General features: G+C 33.7%; 1 protein-coding gene across 5 annotated transcripts in view; it reads left to right on the top strand.

The window, feature by feature from the left end:
- Positions 1-27,089, top strand: part of UBE3A (ubiquitin protein ligase E3A) — a 91,751-nt gene that overhangs the window by 47,171 nt on the left and 17,491 nt on the right. For all 5 annotated transcript variants that reach the window (XM_040493875.1, XM_040493876.1, XM_040493874.1 and 2 more), the window contains 6 exons: positions 4,458-4,765; positions 11,266-12,515; positions 21,403-21,547; positions 24,598-24,803; positions 25,411-25,575; positions 26,879-27,034. In XM_040493875.1, coding sequence (XP_040349809.1) covers positions 4,458-4,765; positions 11,266-12,515; positions 21,403-21,547; positions 24,598-24,803; positions 25,411-25,575; positions 26,879-27,034 — 2,230 coding nt within the window. The remainder of the gene's footprint in view (positions 1-4,457; positions 4,766-11,265; positions 12,516-21,402; positions 21,548-24,597; positions 24,804-25,410; positions 25,576-26,878; positions 27,035-27,089) is intronic.

Below are 27,089 nucleotides of genomic sequence, written 5' to 3'. Positions count from 1 at the left end.
TCTCTCTTTTAATCATAGTTGGGGAAAAGTACATATTTTGCTGCATTGATTTGTTGAGGGGAAAGAGTGATCCGACCATGTGATGATAAGGAAATGTCACTGGAGAGCAAGGAACACAGACTCTAAATTAAGAGTTGGGAAATTTTTTCTGTAAGGGGCCAGGTGGTATTTATTTTAGGATTTACAAGCCATACAATCTCTTTTAAAACTACTCAACTCTGTTGTTGTAGTGCAAAACAGCCATAGACGATATATAAATTATTGAGCTTGGCTATGTTTTAATAAGACTTTATGGTTGTTTGTTTGTTTTTTATGGCAGGCTAGATTTGGCCCACAAGCTATGATTTGGTGACTCCTACTGTATAGGGATTAACCTTGTACAAGTTACTTATAAAAATGTCATTATTAGTGTACACATTGCCAACATAGAAGTCTTTTTTAATGCTCTATTAGATGGGGATACAGAATTGGACAGATATAATTCAGGGTGTCATTGGTGTGAGGAAAGAAGAAAAATGTTTAAAATGGTTGATTCCACTGATAACCTGGAGGTTCTGGCATGGCCTCCTTTCAGTCCTGTTTCAGCTGTGTAGCTGCTATTTGTATGTCCCGGGCAGAGAAGCAGACTGAATAGAGAGGGCTACGTTCCCCTGTCTGGTATTAAATCTCCCCTTAGTGGTATTTAAAACCCAAGTTTTTGAGTCAAGCCTGGGTTCAAATCTCTTATCAGATGTGTGACTTGTGATGTAACTGCTCTGAGCATCAGCAGAATGATAGTTTATCTAGCCAATTCATAAGCTTACGAGGATCTTAGTCATAACAATAATAGCAGCTAACACATGGCACTTACTATATCCCAGGCAGTGTTCTAACTATGTATATTAACTCATTTAATTCTCTCACAGCCATGGTAATTGTATACCATCATTTTAATGATGAAGAAGCTGAGACACAGAAATGTTGTCAGTAAATCATTCAAGGCCACATAGTTAATAAGTGTCAGAGCCAACATGTGAACTTGGGCAGTCTGGCTTCATAGTGCGAGCTCTTAACTGCTAGGCTTTACTGCCTTCTAAGGTGAGAACATCTGTAGCATATAGGTTTTCAAGAAATTGTAGATATATTAACTTTACAGAATATTTTGGTATCTCTTCAAAAAACTTAGTGTACTTATGAGATAGCAGGTATGCATAAATATGAGATTCAGATTTTGATTTTTTCAGGTTTTTTGCTTTTTTCAATTACATATTATTCCTGGGATTTTTTTCCCCCATTAGAGTCATTAGTGCTACTATTCTTAAGAATTGTTTTGAAATGAATCCCTTTCTGTGAGGCAGTATAGTGGAAATGAGCCAGAAGACCCCTGACTCCTGTTTTTGTCCTGATTCTGCATTTTCCTTTGTGTGATCTTGGTTACATAATTTTACTCTTTTAATTGTCTTTTAGCTGTCAACTGAAGATAATCCTCAAAGTAATGGGATTCAAATGAGATAACCTACGCCAGAGTGCCTAGCAGTATGTCTAGTATGTTATCAGACACTCATCAAATACTAGTACCTTGTTCACCTGCTATTACATAGCATAACCTAAACCTTAGTACTGAAGGGAATCTTAAGATGGGAGAACTGAGGCCCAGAGAACTACTCATTCAGAACTGTATAGGTAATTAGAGGCAAAAGGAGCTATCACTTAATGTAGGTCTTCTAATTTCTCAGTCTTGTCCTATTTTTACTGTTCACACTCCTTTATGCATTACATACAGAAGCATTATGTAATATGGCTGAGTTTTGGGGGGACTTTTCTTCGAACAAAACATGACACTCTTATTAAGGAAAATAATAAGAGTGGTATTTTGAATTTTGTAATTAACTACTAAAAAAATCATAGGGACAATTTAATAAATCTTGAGGCTCTTTAAATCATGTATATGAAGTTATAAAGCTGTTAACGTTTCCTCATTTGTATTTATTTTTAATATACAAGTAGCATGTTTATTATAGAAAAAATAAATTAGAAGCAAAGTATGGAAGAATTCAAAAAACCCATTCAGTCAACATCAGTTAGAGAAAATGACTGTTAACACTTTGAAATAAAAGTGGCCTCATCTTAAACTTAAAACTTTGTAACTGACTTTTGTCAATTAGTGATGAATGAAGAAGACTATTCCTTGCCAAATTCAGATCTTGGTAATTTCATTTATTCCATTATGTGAATTGTTGCAGTTCATTTAAGTAATCCCATATTATGTAAATGGGCATTTCATTTTTTCCAAATTTCACAGAAACAATGCATTTTTGCAGTTTTCCAGTTAATTTCACTTGATTTCTGATTTTTCATTTTTAACTTTGTGTCAATAATTTTCCTCCAGAATAGAAATACATACATACCTATTTACATTTTCACTAGGGAAAGCTACTATATTTTGGGAGATGGTGGTATAAATCTTCTTGAGGCTATATTTCTCTTTACATGTCACTTTAATATTTTGCATAGTGACATATCTGGCATAATCTTTAATTTTCAAAAGTTGGATTGTTTGTAGCTACATCTAAAATAACTAAGTGCTGCTGATGAAAATTTTAAGTGTGTGTTTTACGTTTGTCTTCTTTCTCTGTATGCATTAATTTGCATGGCACATTTAAAAAATAGATGCATCAAAATGAGTGTTTTTGAGTTACAGTTGACCCTTGAACAACGTAGGTTTGAACTGCATTCACTTACATGAGGGTTTTTTTAAACTCACATATTGACTGTAAATGTATTCTTACGATTTTCTTAATATTTTATTTTCTCTAGCTTACATTAATGTAAAAATATATAATACATGTAACATACAAAATATGTGTTAATCACTTCTTTATATTATTGGTAAGGCTTCTGGTCAATAGTAGGCTGTTTGTAGTTAAGTTATGAGAGCATCTAAAGTTACTTGCAGATTTTAACTCTGCAAAGTGTTTGCACCACTAATGCCAACATTGTTCAAGAGTTAATTGTGCTAGTCTTTGTCACTTAGTTTAGGGACTAAGTCCTACTTTTGAGACAGAATTCGACTTAATTAGTATGTCCCTTATCTACTGTTCATTTGCCTTGTTGTTCAGTTTCTCATGATGAACAAGAGGTATCTCACAATTAACAAAATGTGAACCCTACTGTCCTTTGCCATTTAGTCTTACATGTTAGTAAGGTAATTGTAGGAACATTTTGAGAGTTAGGTAATTTCTTTTTTTTATGGTTTTGATTACTTGTAGTTTTTATTCCCATGCATGTGAATTTGAGACCAAAAGGAATAGCTGTGAATTCTGTTTCTTTGGATGTAGACTGCTTTCCTTAAATTATGGTAATCTCACATCATCAGACAGTACAAGCATAGATCTTAGAGTTGAATAAACCATAGAGATAGATATTGTAGTCCAGCTCCTTGCTTGATGAAATAATCTCTTCCTCAGTATCTTTGGAAGCTCTGCTGGAACAGCCAGTTAAGAATGTTAATCTACATACTTTAACTTCACAAGTAAATGGAACATAAAATTTTGCCCTACGGGAACTTAAAATATTCTAGGTTTCTGTGACATGGGATTAAGGAGCAAGTTCAAGGACATGTTTTGGGTTCAGGATTGTATGCTCAGAATCATTTTCTTGGAGTATAACACAGTTTTGGCTATTTCATTTATAGGTTATTTTTAAATCCCTCATATGGTAGATAATTGGAGGAAAAAACTTTTTTGTTCCAGATAGAAGTTCTTTGTTAACTATTAATCTAGTATTTATAAATTGTTAAAATAGTAATTATATAAAGGAAAGCTGGATTGATACTTTTAACTAGACTCTTATTTTCTTAATGTCAGTTGTTTAAAGTGATAAAATACAAAACTCTTGGCCATAAACCTTCTGATTTTCATCCGTTGTGCTAAACAGTTTAAGCATATATACCATCGAATAAAGTCCCCCCCACACACTTTTTTAAGCCAAAGAAAAGCATAATCTATTAAAACGATTTTGATAAATATTGCTGTTCTTTTTTTTTTTTTTAATTTTTTTTAATGTTTATTCATTTTTGAGAGACACAGAGACAGAGTGTGAATGGGGGAAGGGCAGAGAGAGAGAGGGAGACACAGAATCCGAAGCAGGCACCAGGCTCTGAGCTGTCCGCACAGAACCCGACGTGGGGCTCGAACCCACGAACCGTGAGATCCTCACCTGAGCCAAAGTCAGATGCTTAACCGACTGAGCCACCCAGGTGTCCCTGCTGTTCTTTATCATAGTATCTTAGCATTTATCTAGTTAAAAGTTTTATTTATGTAAATAGTGGATCTCCATTTTCTAAACCTCATCTTAATTTGCCAGTTTTTTACTTCAGTGCTTGACTAACTTGCCTTGCCTTATGATCTGTTGAGCTTTTTACATGAGAGCTATACTAATCTTAATCACTGTGCTCATTGTTTGAATGTTTGCCACAGGAAGCGAGCAGCTGCAAAGCATCTAATAGAACGCTACTACCACCAGTTAACTGAGGGCTGTGGAAATGAGGCCTGCACGAATGAGTTTTGTGCTTCCTGTCCAACTTTTCTTCGTATGGATAACAATGCAGCAGCTATTAAAGCCCTCGAGCTTTATAAGATTAATGCAAAACTCTGTGATCCTCATCCCTCCAAGAAAGGAGCAAGCTCAGCTTACCTTGAAAACTCGAAAGGTGCCCCTAACAACTCCTGCTCTGACATAAAAATGAACAAGAAGGAAGGACAAGGAGCAAGAGATGATTTTAGAGGTAAGATGTTCTATTTTTGGGAACTTTTGACTGAAAAACCAGATTGGAGATTTAAATAATTTGTGAGGTTCTTACTTGTTTTGTCTAATTGTGTGACATTAAGATGTATTAGTATAGTGGTATTTATTTACCACTGTATATATATATATATATTTATTGTGGCAAAGGACAAACTAATAATTGAACTAATTATTTGACTGCATTTTATAGTTCTAATGGTCTCTAATGAGAAGCAGATTAAATTCCAAAAGTTTCTTTAATAGATTGATTGGAACTTTTGAACATTTTTCCTAAGTAGTAGTCTCCTAAACTAGGCTATAGAATCTAATGAAATTATCAAATAGCTGGACTGAATATCTGGAATGAATTGTGGAACCTGAGCACTATTAGGTGAAAGAAGCAGAAAGAAGTGGTGGCAGTCTTTTCCATTTCTGAGGGCACAGCAAAATTTTGTAGCTGTTACTTGAGAAATAATTCAGTTTTTCTTTCTAATATTCTTCCCATATCCTGCTCAGCTTCTTCTCGGGATTTGGTACACTCATGCTGCCAAGAATCATCACCTACTTATTAATGGCACTCTTTACCCAAGCCTTTGTTTTCTAAATGATCCTGTATTCCAAAATTGTTTAAAGAAAAATTTTTTTTAACCTTCAAATCCAAGCTTTCTTTTCCTCAGTGAAGATAATCAATGTTAGTAACAAAGTAGTTGAATTTCTAAATAACTGACAGTGTGCATAATACCTACCAGAGGTATTTTTAAAAAGGAAGCTTTTTGGGGGCGCCTGGGTGGCGCAGTCGGTTAAGCGTCCGACTTCACCCAGGTCACGATCTCGCGGTCCGTGAGTTTGAGCCCCGCGTCAGGCTCTGGGCTGATGGCTCAGAGCCTGGAGCCTGTTTCCGATTCTGTGTCCCCCTATCTCTCTGCCCCTCCCCCGTTCATGCTCTGTCTCTCTCTGTCCCAAAAATAAACGTTGAAAAAAAAAATTTTTTTTAAAAAAAGGAAGCTTTTTGTTTAAGACGTGTAAGTTGGAGAACACCTCAAAAGTTTTCAGTAACATGATTTGAATGCAAGTTTAATTGGTGATATGGAATTGTATTATATCTTTTAGTCTAATTTCATAGTATAACTAATTTCATAACTTTATACCACTTTATTGCTCCTAAATGCATGGTTCTTACATGAATTAGCTCACACAGTGTGAATAAGTAGGTGAATGTTGTCAGTGTGTACAATGTGGAAGTTGCATTGACTCCATTATACCCATTTCCCCATTTAGAAAAAAAAATTTTTTAATGTTTATTTTTGAGAGAGAGAGAGCGAGCAAGTGAGCACAGGTTGGGGAGGAACAGAGAGAGAGGGAGACACAGAATCCAAAGCAGGCTCTAGGCCCTGAGCTGTCAGCACAGAGCCCAACATGGAGCTCGAACGCATGAACCACGAGATCATGACCTGAGCCCAAGTCGGACACTTAACTGACTGAGCCACCCAGACCCCCCATACCCATTTCCCCATTAAGTGTGCACCACAGAGTAGCAATTACTAAATGTAAATGTGCTGGTGCAGTTGAATACAGCTAGCCATGGGGATTATGGTACAGGGCAGATGGACACATCTTTTTGGTTATGTGTTTCATTGTAGGTGTTATTGAATGTTTATCCCTGTTTTTGCTCGTCTATGTAATTTATCAATTCCTTGTACTTTCTCCCAATACGTTACTCTCTCTGCTGCTCCTCCCTTTTTTCTGCAACTTTCTATATTTCCTACAATATTTTTTTCTATGAGGAATTACAAATGCATTAACTACACTAGTACTTTTTATTGTTAATTATATTTGTTAGTTCTATACATATTTAGTAGTTTGCCCCAAACTCTGTTTTTGTATAAAAATTTTCTTAAGTATAAAATTTTACAGAATGTATTTTCAGGAACACACATCTATTTATTACAAAATATACTGGTATACCCTATGGGAATGTTCTTTCATTTAACATTTTCTTAGTAGAGCATCTCTTTTTAAACATTGTGAATGCTTATATCTCTAATTATAATTTTTTTAACTAATTTATGTCTGAAAAACAGTTCAGTTTAAAATTTTTTTTTAATTTTTAATTTTTTTAAACGTTTATTTTTGAGAGAGAAAGAGTACAAACAGGGGAGGGATAGAGAAAGGGAGACACAGAATCTGAAGCAAGCTCCAGGCTCTGAGCTGTCATCACAGAGCCCGATGAGGGGGCTCGAACCCGGGATCACGAGATCCTGACCTGAGCTGAAAAGTCAGAGGCTTAACCTACTGAGCCACAGGTGTCCCCTCAGTTCAACATTTTAAACAAAACTCTGTGTAGGGAAATTGATACATTTTATATTATACATTATATAGAATTAGTAGAATGTCTGATTCACTTGAAGATGTTCTGAACAGCATGTCAACAAAAAGGGTGTGTGGGTCTAGAATGTTGCTGTCCCTTAAGATAGTTCATGTTACTGCATGCAAAACAACTCTTTGTTAATAAGTTTATGATTTGATGAATAGGAAGCAGAGTTTTTAGGTCCTAGCAAGGTAGTTATAATAGGTATTCTGTTTTGGTTACATTTTAGGAAATTAGATAGGGGTTTTGTTTTGTCTTGTAAGATGTTAAATTTTGTTTCCAATGGAAATAATGGGAAATAAGCTTCCAGTTAACAGTTTCATACTTTTCAGGAAGAGATTACTGATGTTAAGCAGAATTCCCCACTATCTGAAAATAGAGCATTCTTATGAAACCTTTCATGAGCCAAAATGGCATATAATAAGTGAAGAAGTGATTATCATTAGTTTCTATAGAAAAAATTTTGAGGTTCTCTTACCCAAAAAATAACCTCTCTCTTAACACAAAATAACACAAACTCTTTTTTTTTTTGCTTTTTAACTTTCTTTGTGTAAACAAAGTAGCCTAATGGAAACTTTCGAAAAGCACTCCTATGTATCCTGGAACAAACCTGAGGATTAACTCTTAAAGAGTTAAAACCCATAAAGGAAACTATAGGTGTATTAGTATATCTACTACTAAAAATTAGGAGATTTTTGTTGTACTCACAACGTGAGTTAATCATAGCTGCCCCTATTTATCAGGAAAATTAGCCATCAGAAGTTCACCAGTAGACTTCCACTTAGGTAATTGGCAGACCTGTGTCACATGCTATTCTCCAGATATAAATGAAGATTGGAATACTAAGTGTTTAGTTTTTACAGTTTCTGTTATGACAGCATGTTTAGAGAAGACCACAGTTTCAGAAGATCACCTTTTAGATACAGAATGATTAATAATTCTAATTTGGAGTTAGAAATAATCTCAGTAGAAAATTTAAGTTAACGGGGCACCTGGGTAGCTCAGTCGGTTGGGCGTCCGACTTCGGCTCAGGTCATGATCTCACGGTCCGTGAGTTCGAGCCCCGCGTCGGGCTCTGTGCTGACAACTCAGAGCCTGGAGCCTGCTTCCGATTCTGTGTCTCCCTCCCTCTCTGGCCCTCTCCCATTCATGCTCTGTCTCTCTCTGTCTCAAAAATAAATAAACATTAAAAAAAAAAATTTTTTTTTAATTTAAGTTGACATATTCATGTAAACTAAACTAGTATAACTCAGGGCACAAAACTCTTGAGTGTACTATCCAGCATTGAATGACATCTTTATAATCAGTTGAGAATGACGTACACTAGTCAGTCATTAATAGTTTCATATCCTTTTAGTTATTGGTTAGCCTTACCTGTCTACCAACATTTGAGTATTTTAAATAATACCAGACATGTGATAGTCATTAGGGATCACAAAAACACATTTATACACACAGATAACATGAAGCTTTCAAGCTTTTGAGTTATCTTTGCCCAGAGAGTTCATTCTTCCTTTAGCTATTACAACAGGTCATAGAGTTGATTTTTAAAGTGAAATTTATTTATCTAATGTTTAAAGGATATTTCCACCTCTTTTATTAATGAAGTTGTTTGTAGGATCAGAATATTTTTATTTCCTTATTTTTATTTGTAATACAAGTCATTTGTGTTCTTGTTTGACCTTTAAAAAACAATTTATGGGGCGCCTGGGTGGCGCAGTCGGTTAAGCGTCCGACTTCAGCCAGGTCACGATCTCGCGGTCCGTGAGTTCAAGCCCCGCGTCGGGCTCTGGGCTGATGGCTCAGAGCCTGGAGCCTGCTTCCGATTCTGTGACTCCCTCTCTCTCTGCCCCTCCCCCGTTCATGCTCTGTCTCTCTCTGTCCCAAAAATAAATAAACGTTGAAAAAAAAAATTAAAAAAAAAAAAACAAAAACAATTTATTGTTATCCCCAGTTAACCTGATATTCATGCAAGTCATAAGTGAAAAAATAGTGTTGTCAAGGTAGATTTCGCAGCTTTGGTAAGGTGCAATTTTGTGATTATTTAGCCTATCTCAGATTATAAGTGAGAAAATGAAGTGTGGGTTTGTTTTTTTTTTTTTGCTTTTGTTTTGATGGTAGATCATGAGAATTGAGTACATTTATAGCTAAGCTAATTTTAATTTTTAAAATGTTTTTTTTTCCTTTTTTAAATTGAAATTCATGGTAAGTACCAGGGAGTTCTATTATTTGATGTGTTGAATCTGTGAGTTGTCAATTGTCTAATATCCCCAAGCGTTGAGATGGAGTTGAATGGAATGTTTTACATGGTTTCCTCTTAATCACTGCACTCAGTGCTGTGAAAAAGTCAAGCATTATGAAAGCTCAGATTAAACTGCATGAAATAAATTAACATTTAAATAGATGACAACTTAGAATTTTAGAAAAGAGCATGTTAATATTCTTTTTTGTGTGTTTGAGTAAACAAAGCATAAGAGAGGGAACACACTTGGAGTTTTCTTTGTTGTTCTAATGTGTTTCATCCATTGGGGTTCCCTTTTAATTAAGCTTATGCATTCTATAATCTCCAGACTTATTCTTCATTCCTCTCAAGGGGATATATGTACAGATTTAATTTTTGTTGGTGAAGAGAATGAGAGCCATATGTTTATCTGGTTTTGTCTGAAAGAGAATAATGGCAAATATAAAAATATTTGAAAAGGTGATAATGGAGGTCTAAGTTACTATTTATAGACAGATGTGAGAGGAAGTAAGATGCATGCCAGCAAACTGCTACAGACTTTCACCACAGCAGTAGTCCCTGTCTCCAGAGATTTTTATCTCCAAAATTCTTGAAATGTTCTTTTTGTTTCTTCTTTGATTTCATTTGAATTTCAATTTATTAACATTACTGTAATTCTGAAAATGTGTAATAAATTGATATTTGGTCTGGCTTTTCCTTGCCTCCTGTCATTTTTGCCTCTTATAGGGTTATTTCTTAATGGGGGAGAACGGATATAATAGAAAAACATACTAAAACTACCTTGGATTTAAGTACTACAGACAGCAAAAACAATGGTAACTAAGTGCAAAAACAGCTTATCTTCCTTATAAAATTTTTATATATACAAGAAAAGTACCAAGAAAGATTAAGCTTAATTTAGAGGGACAGTCATTACTGGTGTTTTAAAGACTCTGAAGGCAAGATGGAAAAAGCTGAAAAGCTTCTTTCTGTATTAAGTAAGGATCAACTAGACTGCAGTATTAAGTAGATACTAGAAAGAGCACTAGCTTATTAAACAAAGTGGAAATTTATTTCTAGCTCATCTGACAGCCATGATATTCTAGGTTGGCAAAATTCTGCTTCACACAGTCATTCAGAAATGCAGCTGTAGTGACATTATTACTTTTAACACATAGCTTCCAGAGCATTCTGGGAGCATCACCCCATTAGCCAGAAGGAAAAGCCTTGGCTTGACCCCGTAACTATTTCCTGTTACTCTGTAAGGTTTGTTGCAACCTGATTCCTGGCTGCAGATGGCAGTGTTTGTCAACTTCAGGTTTTATGAGAAACGGTGTATTAATTCTTGTCAATCACCCACAGAATAACCACCCTGCAAAAAAGCTAAAAATGAAGACTCCAAAGGAACCAGTTTGATTTTCAGATAATACAAAAGTAAGACAAGGGTGGTTTATCAAAGAGAATACTGAAGGAACCTTTCTTGCCTTCTCAGTCTTTTGAGAACAGAGTAGTGAAATAAGGAAGAAACCTCTCAGAAGAACAGTGTTTCTTCTCTAAAGTGAGGTTGTAAAGAGGTGTGATGAGTCAAATCACATGATGGCTTGGTTCACATATTTACAAATTAAAGCTGTAGTCTACTGTGATTATGAAAAGAGTTTAAACTCATTAAATGCTGTGTATTAATGAAAGAATGTAAAAGAATGGGTGAGGTTGTTTCTGTTATTTCATGGAAAGAAATAGATAAAATATATTTTGTTGAATCTAAGTATTAGATACATTTTAAAAGAGCTGTACATCATAAATGGTATTGAGTACAAAATGTTTTGGCTATTTTACTTTTCACTAGAACTTATTAAGACAAAGTAAACATACTTAAAAAATAAATGTTCTCCTTTTTTCTTTAATTTTCTAGATGTGACTTACCTAACAGAAGATACGGTATATGAAATTCTTGAATTATGTAGAGAGAGAGAGGATTATTCCCCTTTAATCCGTGTTATTGGAAGAGTTTTTTCTAGTGCTGAGGCATTGGTACAGAGCTTTCGGAAAGTCAAGCAACACACCAAGGAAGAACTGAAATCTCTTCAAGGAAAGGATGAAGACAAAGATGAGGATGAAAAGGAAAAAGCTGCATGTTCTGCTGCTGCTGCTATGGAAGAAGATTCAGAAGCATCTTCTTCAAGGATAAGTGATAGTTCACAAGGAGATAACAACTTACAAAAATTAGGCCCTGATGATGTGTCTGTGGATATTGAGGCCATTAGAAGGGTCTACACCAGATTACTCTCTAATGAAAAAATAGAAACTGCTTTTCTCAATGCACTTGTATATTTGTCACCTAATGTGGAATGTGACTTGACATATCACAATGTATACTCTCGAGATCCTAATTATCTGAATTTATTCATTATTGTAATGGAGAATAGAAATCTCCACAGTCCTGAATATCTGGAAATGGCTTTGCCATTATTTTGCAAAGCAATGAGTAAGCTACCCCTTGCAGCCCAAGGAAAATTGGTTAGACTGTGGTCTAAATACAGTGCAGACCAGATTCGCAGAATGATGGAAACATTTCAGCAACTTATTACTTACAAGGTCATAAGCAATGAATTTAACAGTCGCAATCTAGTGAATGATGATGATGCTATTGTTGCTGCTTCAAAGTGCTTGAAAATGGTTTACTATGCAAATGTAGTGGGTGGGGAAGTGGACACAAATCATAATGAAGAAGATGATGAAGAGCCCATCCCTGAGTCAAGTGAATTGACACTTCAGGAGCTTTTGGGAGAGGAAAGAAGAAACAAGAAAGGTCCTCGAGTGGACCCACTGGAAACTGAACTTGGTGTTAAAACTCTGGACTGTCGAAAACCACTTATCCCTTTTGAAGAGTTTATTAATGAACCACTGAATGATGTTCTAGAAATGGATAAAGACTATACTTTTTTCAAAGTAGAAACAGAGAACAAATTCTCTTTCATGACGTGTCCCTTTATATTGAATGCTGTCACAAAGAATTTGGGATTATATTATGACAATAGAATTCGCATGTACAGTGAACGAAGAATCACTGTTCTCTACAGCTTAGTTCAAGGACAGCAGTTGAATCCATATTTGAGACTCAAAGTCAGACGTGACCATATCATAGATGATGCACTTGTCCGGGTAAGTTGGGCTAATGCTTAAAAATTAGTACTAGAATACATACCTAATGCTGGGAGATTGTAATACAGTTCAGTGAATTCATTTTATAAGTGACTCTGAAAAAAATGTATTACATGGTTTAGGAACACATGGACATTTTGTATTATAAATGTAAATATTATACTTTTGTTATTCCTGTCCAAATTTATAAATGCGTCCCACAAACTATTGGTTGTCTTAAATAATGATCACTTTGTCTTTGAAAAAGATTTTCAAAATATCGACAACTAACCCCAAAAGTTTTTTCTCTATTCAGAAGACAAGTGGATGTTGGGAAAAGACTAGAACACAAGAACAAGGGGAATGTGGAGACAGTAATAAGTATGAATGTCAAGCCTTAACTGGGAAGAGTGGTACAATAAAATCATACCATAGAATAATAAGTGGTATTCAAAAATTCACAAACTCTAAACATAAAGTTTAGAGTTGGGTTATTGTGAAGTTGAAGTGATCTAGACACTTTAGCGTGAGTTGCTGGTAAGAGTTCCTGCTGGGTCACTCATAATGCCCCTGAATGGCACTGCCTGATTGTGGTATTTTCTTAACCACTTAAATAATCTGTATGAACTACTCTGGGTCTTGGAGTTTGTTGGAACTTCTAGGAAAACAGCAGCTGTTCCAGGATTTCTTGAAATTAATGGTGCCTTGTTTCATAAACCCAATCCAGGGAGATTGAGCTAGGAGAATATTGGGAATACAAGTACCCACCTTCTAACTTCCTGTATCTCCAGATTGTTGCCTTTTGTTCATTCCTTCCCGCAGCAGAAAATAAGAATTTTACTGCCCCCATTTAAGTAAGAGTGCAGGCCTGTTCAGAAGACAGAAACCAGTTGCCAATCATGTACCAAAATTTACATTTGCCATAGGGTGCTTTATTGCAGGATTTTATTGTATTCAGAATATTAGATACACCCATCATTACTAGTTCTTTTTTTTAACCACTTTAAGTAAAATTTGATGCCAGCTAAAATTAAGATGCAGTAAACCTTCCATACTAGTGGAAGATAAACCATGACACAACTAGGAAATTGTGGTATTTATTTTAAAATATATTTTAGCTTTAGAATTGGTTTGTCTAAATCTGAATATTCATAAAACTTAACCAGTGGAAAAAGTTGTTTGACACCTCAGAAACTTAAAAGTTTTCGAGATTTTTATGCCTCTTTTGTTTGTTAATTGGTTTTTTAAAACATCAAATATATTTCTAGTATTGAAGAAAAGTTCTACACTATTTAAACAACTCAAGCAGTTTTTCAACAGTGGCAGAAAGAGGCATTAATTGTTTGGAGTAATTACTGTTGCTTGCTTTCTGATGCTCTTTTTATTTTACTCCTGTAGTTTTGAGCTACATAAATAATTAATATACTTAACAACGCATCATCAGGCAGCCAGCAACTTTACATAATTTAGCAGAAAGTAGGGTATCTTACAAAAGCGTGAGTGATGTTTTGTGAAAAGGACATTGAAGTCTTCTATGAATTTCGATTGTTAGAGCAGAACTGCATATCCCAAAACAACACATTTTATGTTTGGCTTCTTGAGTTGGGATTCTTTCATCTATTTCCAGCAAAAGCTGTGCCTGGCTTTTAAAAAGCAGTGAAATCACTCTGTATAAGATTCAATCCAGAATTTAAAAAAAAATGTTGTCCACCTTCCTTATCTGCCTTCTGCTAAGAAATCTACCCAACTTTATTTTCCTTCCCCCGCCTTGTTTCCCACCACCACCCCCTTAGTAAAGCAAGGCTAAGAATCAACGAAAGTTTAAGTACTTGTATACTTACTTTATTCTATCATCTAGAACTTTGAGGAAACAATCATTTTGGTTTATAAGGCCTTTTTTAAAGCAGATGTTAGGATAAGATTAACTGAACTTTTTAATTATGCTAAGAAATTGGGTTTTTTTAGTGAGTTCTGCTTCATTATACCAAACCTGAATATTATAATTTGACCAGTTATAAATTAGGATTCACTAGATAATACCTGTACTTAAATTACCAGTCCACAAAAGCAGTTTGATTTAGAAACCTTCTGTGTAAGGCATTTTGCTAAGCAGTAAAGATGTAAAGATGAATCATGACCACCGAGAAGCTTCTTAGGGGCTCTAAATATTCATACTAAGCAAATTTTACTCTTCCCTTTTTTCTTTTGCTTTCTTTTTTAATAACAATATGAAGGGCCAGAAAAATAAAATCATCAAAATAGCCTTGTGAGTCAGTTAATTGATGCTCTATTTTTTAAAAAGTATTCATAGAATGTGTGATTATGATAAAAATTATAGTATTTTAGTAGCAAAAAGTAAAAGGTTTACAACAAAAAGTAGTTTAAGGACATCCTCTCAGCTGAACTCCCAAAAGTACTGATGGGTTTTAACATCTTATTCTTCAAGGATCTACTTTGCTTTTTTAAAGCCTCATTCTTTCTTCTATGTCAGTTTGACAGACAAAATAAACCTATTGACCACTTTCTTATGGCCTGCTAATTTAGGGTCAGGAAAAAGAGGAAATGAGAAACTTTGTGGTGAGCTCAGTATTAATAATTAAATAATTAAGGTTATAGGATTGTAGGCTTTAAGAGCTAAAAGGAGGCTTGGAGTTCATCTCCTTAGTATACAAATGAGACCCAGAAAATAGTGACTACATACATGACAGTCTTGAGTATGTTTTCTGTTAGGTCCTATTTTTCAGTTAATTGTCAGGCTGACTGTCATGGAGGAAAAGGGAGGGGTAGTACCTTCAGTTGATAATTTCAGATTTTTTTTAAATGAAAAATATGTTTGCCACCTTCTCATACCATGTAATTCAGACCAGACTAGCAGATTATTTCCTAACTGGAGTTTTTTCTAGAGGAACTATCTTTGGTGACAGCTGAATTAGTGTTTACAGTTATTTTATTGAACCTTAAATGCTATTGATTATAGGACCCACTATTACTACTAAAAAAGAAAAAAAGACTGCCAGTTAGTTGTGAGATGCTACCAGTTGTATGGTATATCCATAATTTCAGAGATGTTAAAGTGCAAAAACAGAAAAATGAATTTTAGAATCAGTGAAATATGGTAAAATATTAACTGCCTTTTCACAGGTAGGTATCTCAGAATCATTTAAGAACTACTCCCATACCTGTAAGGTGCTGGAATGTTTTCCCCAGGGCTTACTTTCACTATTTTTTATTGTTTCTTAGAAAATAGTACAGTGATAGTTATGAGCTCATTTGAATTAAAACAATTCTAACATAAGGTTTTTGTAGTATTTTACTCATAACATTTGTGTATTTGTGTATTCTTTTAAAAGTAGATATTTTGTCATTTTTCTTAGACCAAGCATTCCCAAAGGAAAAGGATATAAAATTTTATTCATACTTTTATCTTAGATTATGTTAGGAGAGTATGAGTATCATGGAAGACAGTATTGCCATCTATGACATACCCTGAACTGTCTTCACATCAGAATGGGAAATTTGTTTAAAAGAAAAATTTAAAGGTTCTACCCTCTAGAGATTCAGATTAGGAAGTCTGGTGTGGAGCCTAGAAATCTATATTTCTGGTCATGTCCACAGATACTCCCATAAAGCCAGTCTGCAAACCAGTATTTGGGAAGATAGCAACTAGTACGGTTTATATATACATATTTATTGAGGCCATTTTTATATACAAGTACATACTGGGAAAACTGGCAGTCTTTGAAAAGGTGGTGAAAATAGCAGGTGTAGAAATAGGATTGACAGTGGTCTGAGACTTGGTTCAGATTAAGTTCTTGGTTCTGGGAATCCTAGAATTTTGAGTGGGGATCTAAAGACTGAAAGGAATGGCTGAGTAGAACTGGATAGGAAAGTCCAAAACTGTGAACTGGAACAGATAAATATGATAAGCACAAATGAAAAGCCCCCTACTACCAATTAGTTCTGCTCAGTCCCCTGTAAAAAAATCATTCATTTTTTTCTGGGCTCTAACAGTACTGTCTGACCCAGCCCCCAGTATTTTCCTTGACACACACCCTTAGTTATTTAAATAAAACCTGATTCTTTTATTTAACAATTGATCTACAGTGCTTTAAGAATCAGATTATCTTGTGCTGTTCTGAGTATGATTAATTTTATCTTGTACATTCACTTTATTGTGCTTAATGCAATGATGATTATTGTTTCTTAAGATTTATTCTAAAGGAAATTAACTTCATGTCTGATTTATGTACTCAAAGGAGATTAGGAGAATGAAGCAGATCTACATAGATTCTCCGCATCATATAATAATCTAAAAAAAAGAAATTTGTGAAACTCCTTACTGTTACATGTGAGAAAAATGAATCTCAGATTCTGGCCTGTATAAATTAATGGCAGGATTGGAACTGTTAGAACTCAGGGTTCCTGGTCTCACAAGCAGATATGATTAAATGATTTGGCTGTTACCGAAACATCTAAACTTTATGTGTAAAATAGTAAAAAAAAAACAAAAAAAAAAAAACAAACACACTTTATCTGTTCATAGATAAATGAAAAAATTAAATATACTTAAATAATCTAAAGATCTTGCTCCAGTCAGTAGCTTAAAGGTGTAAACAAACTGTTTAACCATAGAGTCTAATAAGTTGACTGAAGTTGTTTTAAGCCAGCCATTCTTAGAGAACGTAGGCATTCTTAAGAATTAGGTCTATTTTATGTGAATACTACTTAAATATCCATACCATTAAGGAATTTTTTCAACTATGGGTAAAGATAACTTTGTCATGAATAATAATAGCCCAGAATACTGTAAGATTTTAAAGGATAGGGTTTTCCTTTTAACGCTTTTGCATCTGGCAAGTATGATATTTTTATATTAAGATGTCATCCTACCTAGGTATTCTGGGAATGCTTTGATACCAGATCAATTTTTTTAAAAAATGATCTCTCTAGGATTTCATCATCATGGCCAATTAAAAGTTCAGAAATTGAAAATCGTTTTATCCAACAATTGATGAAATCAAGAGTCTTAGTAAGAAGAGGAAGTCATATAAGGAAGAGGTAGATGTTATTACATCCAGTCTGTTGTTTATTTTAACCCAGTAATCGCATTTTGCTAGTCTTCATATTAAATTAATACAAAATATACCCTACTTTAAGAAAACCTATCTATAAAACTACAAGTCTGTATACTAAATGATTTCAATTCAAGGATGCATACAAATACTCCTTTTCAGAATGTTCACTGACCTAGTCTTTCAATTTCCAAGTATCCTGTATTCAAGACAGCTTTTGATTTTCATAATTCTGTTTTAAATGCTATGTATTTATTACAGAAAGTTGTATACCTTTACAATTCAGTTCTGAAATCATTCTCTGATTGAACAGTGGGTCAGAAGTGGTTGTGTTTAAGAAAAATAAAAATGTAGCCCCTTAATGGCCTTTGTCAAATGGTAACTGGCAAATTTTATGCTATAATTAAAAGTAAACATTGTTTTTAAAGGTAGACTGCCCATGTATACATAAATGATAAAGTATTTTACAGAACCACTTAATATATACCTAGGTATATATTAAGTATATAGTATATATAAATACTTATATATATTAAGTATAGAACATAGGTAATGGAAATTTTTGCCTGCAGAGTTCAGTTGCCATCTATTTTTAAAATCATTCTTTTTACATATTTACATGTGACTACATCCTGATTCTGAAATACATGTTTATTGTAAAAACTAATTGAAAATACAGAAAACATGAAGAAAATAAAAGTCACTTACAATTTCAAAAAAGATTATTGCTAGTTATTGAAGAGAGGCAGGAAGGCATAATAGTTAAAAGCTTCCTTCTGGATTAGAATCTGTTCTATTTACTAACACTAAAAGCAAGTTATTGAACCTCTCATGACTTTGGAGACTTCATCTGTAAAATGGGATTGATAGTATTACTGGCCTCATAAGATTGTTGTGAAAATGCAGTTAATTGATATATGTAAAGTGCTGAGAATAGTGCCCTGGCACATAAGTGCTATATATTATTCTTGTGTTGTTACTGAAATATTTTTGTTCTGTAATATCTGGGTTGTTAGGTTTTCAGGCATGCCTGAAAGAATTTTTAGTACAAATAAAAGTAACAATAACAAAAGCGTTGTTGTACAGGGAATTCATCTAGTGCTTCACATATATTAATTTTTTATTATATCATTTTCATTTTATAGATGAAACTAAAGCAAAGAAAGAAAGCTATATGTTTACAATTATAATTATAAAATATTATATTGAATTATTTTGGCACTCAGGGTGGAGAGCACTGTGGAGATTGATGGAGACAGACAGACATTTAATATTTTATAAGAATGAAGTTAGGGGCTCCTGGGTAGCTCAGTTGGTTGAGCATCTGACTCTTGATTTCAGCTTAGGTCATGTTCCCAGGGTTGTGGGATCAAGCCCCATGTTGAGCTCTGCACTGAGTGTGGAACCTTCTTAAGATTCTCTTTCCCTCCATGTGCCCCTCTCCCCTGCTCACATGTTCTCTCTTTCTCTCTAGGAAAAAAAAAAAAAAAAGGTATTAGGAACATCTTTTAAAAAAAAAAGGAATGAAGATAAATTTGTTTCAGTGTCCTATGAGGTGTCTTAGGTGGAACTAAGACTACAACACATGGCCTCTGAATCCTGTAGAATCGACACCGAATCCTTTAAAAGATATCAATCATATTGATAATGGAGTCAGCTCTCATTTGTGAATGTTAATAAAGAGGACTATAGGAAGTATAATTTAAATAGCAGATAATCAGTTTTTTCACCTCAGAATGCATTATACTTTTGATATAAGCAGATTTGTCTTTGTGTTATAAGGGCATATATATAAACATTGACTTATATTCCTTTGACACCTAGGCAGGTGGGAACTGGAAGAAGGAAACTAGGAATGCGTTCCATGGCAATATAGGATGTTGGCGTGATGGGTAAACCACATTGGAGCTGATAATTCTAATTTAGTTCTCAACATTCTTTATTTTCTGTGGCTTGAAGCAGGTTTCCAACTGGAACTATTTTTCCCCAAGGTTCTTTCAAACTTGGGACTAGGCTATAAAATCAAATTATGAATCTTATGTTCAAAGATCAAAGTTGTTTTAAAAGGTTGCAACATGATGTGTTATCTTAGTAATATTGTCTGCTCTAGAACTCTTCTGTATATTTTTATTAAGCCTTCACATCTTTGCAGTATGAAGAGTACTATCCCTTTTTTTTCTCTGCAGATGAGGAAACAGGCTTACCTGAGTCGCTTGCTAAAATTTAAAGTTTAAAAGTTAAGTGATAGTTGGAACAACTACAGAGTATTTATTCTGTCTCAATTCACAACACTCTGTCACAAAAATAAATTATCTTTAAAAACTTGGCATAAATTTTTTTTTGGTAAATATTAAAGACCATTGTTACACAGGACATTTCTTAAAGCTAAAGATTCTAAATTCACAGACTCCAAAAGTTGAAGATATCTAGATTATTTCAGCCTTTGTTCTTAAAACTTTTTTGACTGTATTCCCAAGTAGGAAAGTGATACTTTACATAGCGTAGGTACATACATGTATGTGTATCTGTCTATACTTATAGTTGAAACAAAAGTTTCACAAAATGGTTGATGCCATTACTATGTGGAACACATTCTCTTTCCTCCCGTTGTTAATTTTAAACCACTAAATGAATTGGGCTGCCCACTAATGAGTGGCAGTTGACAGTTTGAAAAACATTGATCTAGGACAACTGTCCGGATTCATGAATTTGAGATATTATTTTTCTATAGACATACTAGAATGTCCAAACCAGTACTGTTACCTAAAGTAATTGCTTGAGGACTATAGTACAGTTGTTTTGATGATGTTTGCATTGCTCAAAACCATTTTTAAAATTATAATTGCAATGGTTGGAATAACTTGAACACTTGTAAATACTGTTTTGGCAAATTTCAAATTTTTTAACCACCAGAAGGCATTTTAAGTCTATTTAGCAAATAAAGCGGGTGATCAGTCAGGCATGCTATTAGTAAATTTCAAATACATTAAAAACTGGAAGTATAAATAGTTCACATTAGTATTTAGTGTGTATTTTCTGATTAATCTCTTAATGACTGAGATCACTTACTGTGTATTCTATAGATTCAAAAAAGTATCTAGTAAAGATTTATAGTTGAAAAATGTAACTGTTAGTAAGAAATTAAAAGTAAGGATGTAAGCAAGCATAAATCTCATCTGCTTTCAAAAAAAAGTATATATAAGATGTCTTAGGTTCCATCAAGACGTGGCAGTTTGTATTAAGTGCTATAAGAGACCATAAGCTGCTCCCTATTTACCCAATATGTTTCTTCTCTTAATTGAAAGTATTTTATTCATGGCTTAATAGATAACAAAACTTAATTCCTTAGTTTCTATTCTATTAAACATAAAGACTTACTGGCAAACAAACTTGAAGTCAAACTTCTGTACTCTGTTGTTTTTGCTGAAATGATTTAGTTTGAGTAGTCACTTATGTATTTGGCTGTGTTGACTTCTTTCCATGTCCTAACCTTTAGAGCCCAGGTTTGTTATACAGAAGTAACAGAAAATCTAATTTTAATTTTCTACTATATGTTAATTTCATGACAAATCAATAGTTAGAAAGTAACTCTTTTATTATTCTATGCCGATTTCTTTTCTGTCCTATTTTTCCATTATCTGTGAAACTGAATCTTTGCCTTTACTGGCTTTTTACTGGTTTGCTTCCTGTTTCCATTTAAAACAAACCAAAAGTCAGTATCTTTTATTTGCTCCATAGCCTGAATCCTTGTTTTTATTTTTTCTACTTATTTTTATTTTGCTTTCATCCTTAAACTGGCAGTCACCTTCTTTTCACTTTATCTTTTCACTCACTAGCTAGAGATGATCGCTATGGAAAATCCTGCAGACTTGAAGAAACAGTTGTATGTGGAATTTGAAGGAGAACAAGGAGTTGATGAGGGAGGTGTTTCCAAAGAATTTTTTCAGCTGGTTGTGGAGGAAATCTTCAATCCAGATATTGGTAAATATTTTAGTGATGTGATCATGATGTCATATCTTTTTGATTTAAGGGTTTGTTTACCTAGGTTTATAAATATTCTCAGTTACAAAGAGTAAACAGTAGGTTTCAGTATAGATTTCCTAGAATCACAGAAAATGACTGAATTTGGGTTTGGGGGAGTGATGTGCATCACTCATTTATTCAAGTTCTTATTTAGATTACTTAGCCAAATATTTTACTGTAGGAAATTGCCTTTTAGGTAAGTCAAATTGAAAACCCTTTAGAATGGTACATTAGAACAATTGAAGGATTTCTTTGCTCTTTTTATTCGAAAACATTCTTCAGACTCACGGCATTTCTGAAATGAGAGTTTCATACAGCAATTGTCTGAAGAATGTTGAGAATGTCTCACAAGTGTATCATGCTCAAAGTTTGGAAACCCTGACTGGTATCAAATTAATTAGGTTTATTTACTACAGGATTTCAGGAGGCTTAATATTATGCTTTCCCAAAGTTTTTGAACTTCAGAAGCCTTTTTCCACCCCACCTTTAATAACATTTGTCTCTCAGAAGTGTTTTTTCATTGAACAGTTTGGGAAAAACTGATCTACATATCTCAGTCTGAAAGTTGAAGGATTTGAATTTTACTGGTAGACAAGTAGGCACAGTGGAAGTGGTAAAAGACAACAGCTTCTTGGATAGATAATTCTGAACTGATTCAGTTTATGCGATGTAACCACTTACTTGGTTACCAGGTTTGCTTACTTTTAAAAACAATGCATGACCATCATAGGAAAAGGATTCCGCTAAAGGTACTTTTAGAATTGTGAAGAATATGACATAGAATAATGCAGATCATTTCCTTTAAGCTTTGAGAATTGAGCTCTTACAGCCTGTTGATTGTCAGTATGTACATTGAATTGACTTTTCTGTTATTGTTCTTAGCTGGCCATATATACACACAAACGTGCAAATGGACATAGACGTTTTGAGTTCATGACATAAATGTAGTTAAAGTAAGACTATAATTTTAGCTAATGTTTATTAATAATCAGAAAGCTGTGTAATTTGCATATAATTTGTTCAAAGTAAACCAAGACACATAAAATCATGCCTTTTTTGTGATAGAAAATTAATTTATGAGCTTCACAGGTTTGGTAAACCTTTGCTCTGGATTCCTTTGTGTCTCAACATGTAAAACATTAGCTGTAAATAAAATATACTTACATTATATGCAGAAATACTTTCAGAAAAAAAACATAAACAGTTCTACTTGATAGTAAAGTAATTGAAATGGTTAAAAATACCAAATATGGAATATTTGGTTAAATATACCAAAATAGAATCTTTTATAAGAACTACCTTTTATGGTGCATTTCTTCCAGGGACCTGGCAAAAATGTGCCCAAAATAGATCACTTTGAACCTTAAAATTATTATCCTTCATTTCATACACAGGAGAGTAATGACCTGTGTAATTTATATTCTGATTAATTTAGTTTATTGCTCTTGAGACCAAGGACATACATTTGTGAGATTTCATCAAATTTATTGTTTTCAACTGTTCTTGACTTTGTTCATACCATATTTATAACTAAGTGAAGTTTTTTACTTCAATGAATCTTGTAACTTAGACTTGTAAAAAAAATTTAGATCTAAACTGAAATTCAGATAAGAATTGGATGATTTTCAGACTGTTATTTTGTGAATTGTAACTTCCATTAGAAAAACGTCCTAGCTTACTTTGTACTCTTATGATCCAGGGGACATTTTACGGTTCCTTTGTATTTAACTTAAGCTAAATGTGAAAATAAACATTTTTAAAGCTTTCAAAAATCATATGAATTGACATATTTATGTGCCAAATTGATTTCTAAAGTTTGTTCTATTGGAAATTGCCCTTTTCAGACCTAATTCTTAAAATATTTTCATTCAGTTGCACAGTAGCAACTGAAAACATTTTAGTAAAGTAAGAAAAATCGTAAATTCATTAAAGTATCATATAACCTTTCCTTAGATATTCTGTTTGTTTAAAGGAAGAAGATAATTCTGTCTTAGTAATGGTTTTAGATAGGTAAACGAAACATTCCTACTTTTTAATTGTTTTTTTAATGTTTATTTTTGAGAGAGAGAGAGAGAGAGAAAGAGAGTGTGAGTGGGGGAGGAGCAGAGAGAGAGGGAGACACAGAGTCCAAAGCAGGCTCCAGGCTCCCAGCCGCCAGCACAGAGCCCGAAGCTGAGCTAGAACCCACGAACCATGAGATCATGACCTGAGCCCAAGTCAGACGCTTAACCAACTGAGCCACTCAGGCGCCCTGAAACATTCCTACTTTTTAAGATGAATGTTACAAAAAAAATCTCCAAGCTTGGGTTTCGAATAGTGAAAAACATATGAAATTGAAAGAAGGCTACAAATACAAACTACTTTTGTTTTACTCACTGGCTCACAATTAACGTGTATGTATATTAAATAGCCTTGGATTTTGGACGTAATCTACCTTTATCAAATTTATTCAAGTTTATGTACTTGACTTCATCTGACTTCGTTAGGAGTTAGAAAAACTTCATAGGATCATTGTGCAGTTTTGGAAAAACAAAAACTTTTCTTTAATGAAATTTAAAATTGGTTTTTGAAAACAGCACATGTAGATTAAACATGTTTTTATACGTGAAACATTTTAAAAATATGGTAGCTTTTTTCCTTTTGGTTTTGCATTCATTTTCAATCAACCAGTGGATGTAGTAAATTAATTTCTTATTTGTATTAGTAGAAGATTAGAGAATTGAATTTAATGAACATTTTTCCGTTTTGAAAAATGCAGCCAAAATTGCCTGCTACTTGTTTCCTTTTTCCTTGGCTTCTTAAAATGACATACTACCATTTGCCACAATTTATAACAATCACATATATTTGAACTGTGGTCTCTCAAGTGCTGATGTAATAGAAAAAACAATTTTTGTATGCCTACTATGTATAAGTTTGCATGTGTAATTATTTTATGTTTGTATTGTTCATTAGTCTATTTAATAAAATAGAAAAGTAATGTATTTTTTTAAAATCCTTTTTTATAGGTATGTTCACATATGATGAATCTACAAAATTATTTTGGTTTAATCCATCCTCTTTTGAAACTGAGGGTCAGTTCACTCTGATTGGTATAGTGCTGGGTCTGGCTATTTACAATAACTGTATACTGGATGTACATTTTCCCATGGTTGTCTACAGGAAGCTAATGGGGAAAAAAGGAACTTTTCGTGATCTGGGAGACTCTCACCCTGTAAGTCTGGCATTTTTTATTTGATCATTTAGCTTTATTTAAATGCAAAACTATAATTTATGTAAAAAAACTACAGTTTTCATTTGGAATCAGTTTCACTTGTTAATATTTATACCTAATAAGTTAAAGTTGTTTTAACCTGTTGCAGTACCATGAATACCTAAAAACTCAGGAAATTTATTATATATTACTTTCAGCAAGCAGGTTTTGTAAAATTGATTCTGTAGAAAAGGGTTTTTAAACATTGTTTGTTTTTTAAAACACATGAGATTGCCACTTGAAATCAGAACTGCTCTGGATAAGGGACTTGGTGGCTACAGTTAGTATGTTGTTTCTGTCTCGAATCCTTCCCTCACTATGAGACACCTGAGGTTCACTCATAGAGCACAGTGTGAAATCCATTGCTAAATTGATGCTGTGGTTTTCTCAGCACTGGATGGTACATACCAGTGACTGACAGTCTTTCTTTAGAGTAAACTATTTGAGGGACAAGAAGTATACTTCCTATTCTTTAGTCTTTGTTGTCATTTTTTTTCCCCAAGAAAAATGATGCTAACTTATATTTTATAGCTCTGTGGTAGCCTAATTTGTCATTTCTGGTTGTTAGGTCCTATATCAGAGTTTAAAAGATTTACTGGAATATGAAGGGAATGTAGAAGATGACATGATGATCACTTTCCAGATATCTCAGACAGACCTTTTTGGTAATCCAATGATGTATGATCTAAAGGAAAATGGTGATAAAATTCCAATTACAAATGAAAACAGGAAGGTAATCCATGTTTTTATATCATCATTGTCTTTGTCTCTTTATTAACAGAGTTTTAAAGCATATATACTTGTGATAAAGAAGTATCTAAAATAGTCCATACAAAAACTCAAGAAATCAAATACTCAAATTCTTTTAAATGAAATAGCCCCAGTTTTCTAAATCTTGGATGTAAGCTGGTATGAGAGCACATAGTTAGGCACTAAACCCCTTTTCAAGAAAGGGGGCAGGAATAGTAGATAGTGAGTGACACATTATGGCCATAAAACATTTTATAATAATGTAACTTGATAAAATATTATAATGTCTAAGTTAGGATTCACTTGCCTTTTATAATTTGGTATAACAGCTTATGTATCTAGTAAAACACCCACATTTTTGCTGAACTGGGTACAGTAGGCAGCTTCCTAAATATTCTAGCACAGACAACATGAGGCTTCCTGGTTTGCTCAAATCCGGTACATTGCAGTTGTTAGGTTTTATAAATGGATGTATACATGGTTTAAATGTGTCTGTGTTTGTACACTTGGTTGAGGGAATGTCAAAATTGCATTAAGGCCCAGCTTTTATTTTAAGTCTGGTTTAATACAGTATCAAATTTGAAACTTACGTGTATAATTAGTTTAGGTGGGCTTTTTATAGTTCAGTATTTACTATTGCAAAAAGTTGTGAAATTGTTAAAGGTACAGGCATACCTCATTTTATTGAGCTTCACTTTATTGCATTTTGCATATGTTGGGTTTTTTACAAATCAACTGTGGAAACCTTGTGTCGAGGAAGTCTGTCAGCACCAATTTTCAAACAGCATTTGCTCACTCTGTGTCACATTTGGTTAATTCTCATTTTATTTCAAACTTTTTCATCATTATTGTACTTGTTACGGTGATCTGTGATCAGTGATTAAGACTTGCTGAAAGCTCAAATGATGGTTAGCATTTTTTAGCAGTAAAGTATTTTTAAAATTAAGGAACATACATTGTTTTGGACATAGTGTTATTACAATCTTAATAGACTACAATATAGTGTAAACATTACTTTTATATGCACTGGGAAACCAAAAAATTCATTTGTCTTGCTTTATTGCAATATTCACTTTATTGCAGTGGGCCAAAACCACAATATCTCTGAGGTATTCCTGTATTTTCCTTTATATGTATAAAGTTTGAATCTTTAAAAATATTTTTGAGTGTTTGTTCTTTCTTGGGGAAAATGAAAACAAAACTAAAAGCTATGCAGCTGAGTAGCTTGTTATGTTTTGTTTATATAGCATATTATAAGAAGTTCTTGTGGTTAATGTTTTCTGCAGGAATTTGTCAATCTCTATTCTGACTACATTCTCAATAAATCAGTAGAAAAACAGTTTAAGGCTTTTCGGAGAGGTTTTCATATGGTGACCAATGAATCTCCCTTAAAATATTTATTCAGACCAGAGGAAATTGAATTGCTTATATGTGGAAGCCGGGTAAGAAAGCAAAAAGTGTCTGCAAAAAATATATCGATTTATTGTTTGTAATGAT

Source organism: Herpailurus yagouaroundi, unplaced genomic scaffold (genome assembly GCF_014898765.1).
Source record: "Herpailurus yagouaroundi ecotype Mexico unplaced genomic scaffold, PumYag 185, whole genome shotgun sequence".
NCBI lineage: Eukaryota > Metazoa > Chordata > Mammalia > Carnivora > Felidae > Herpailurus > Herpailurus yagouaroundi.
Note: the sequence above shows the minus strand (reverse complement) of the source record. Positions and strands in the feature narration are given on the sequence as shown.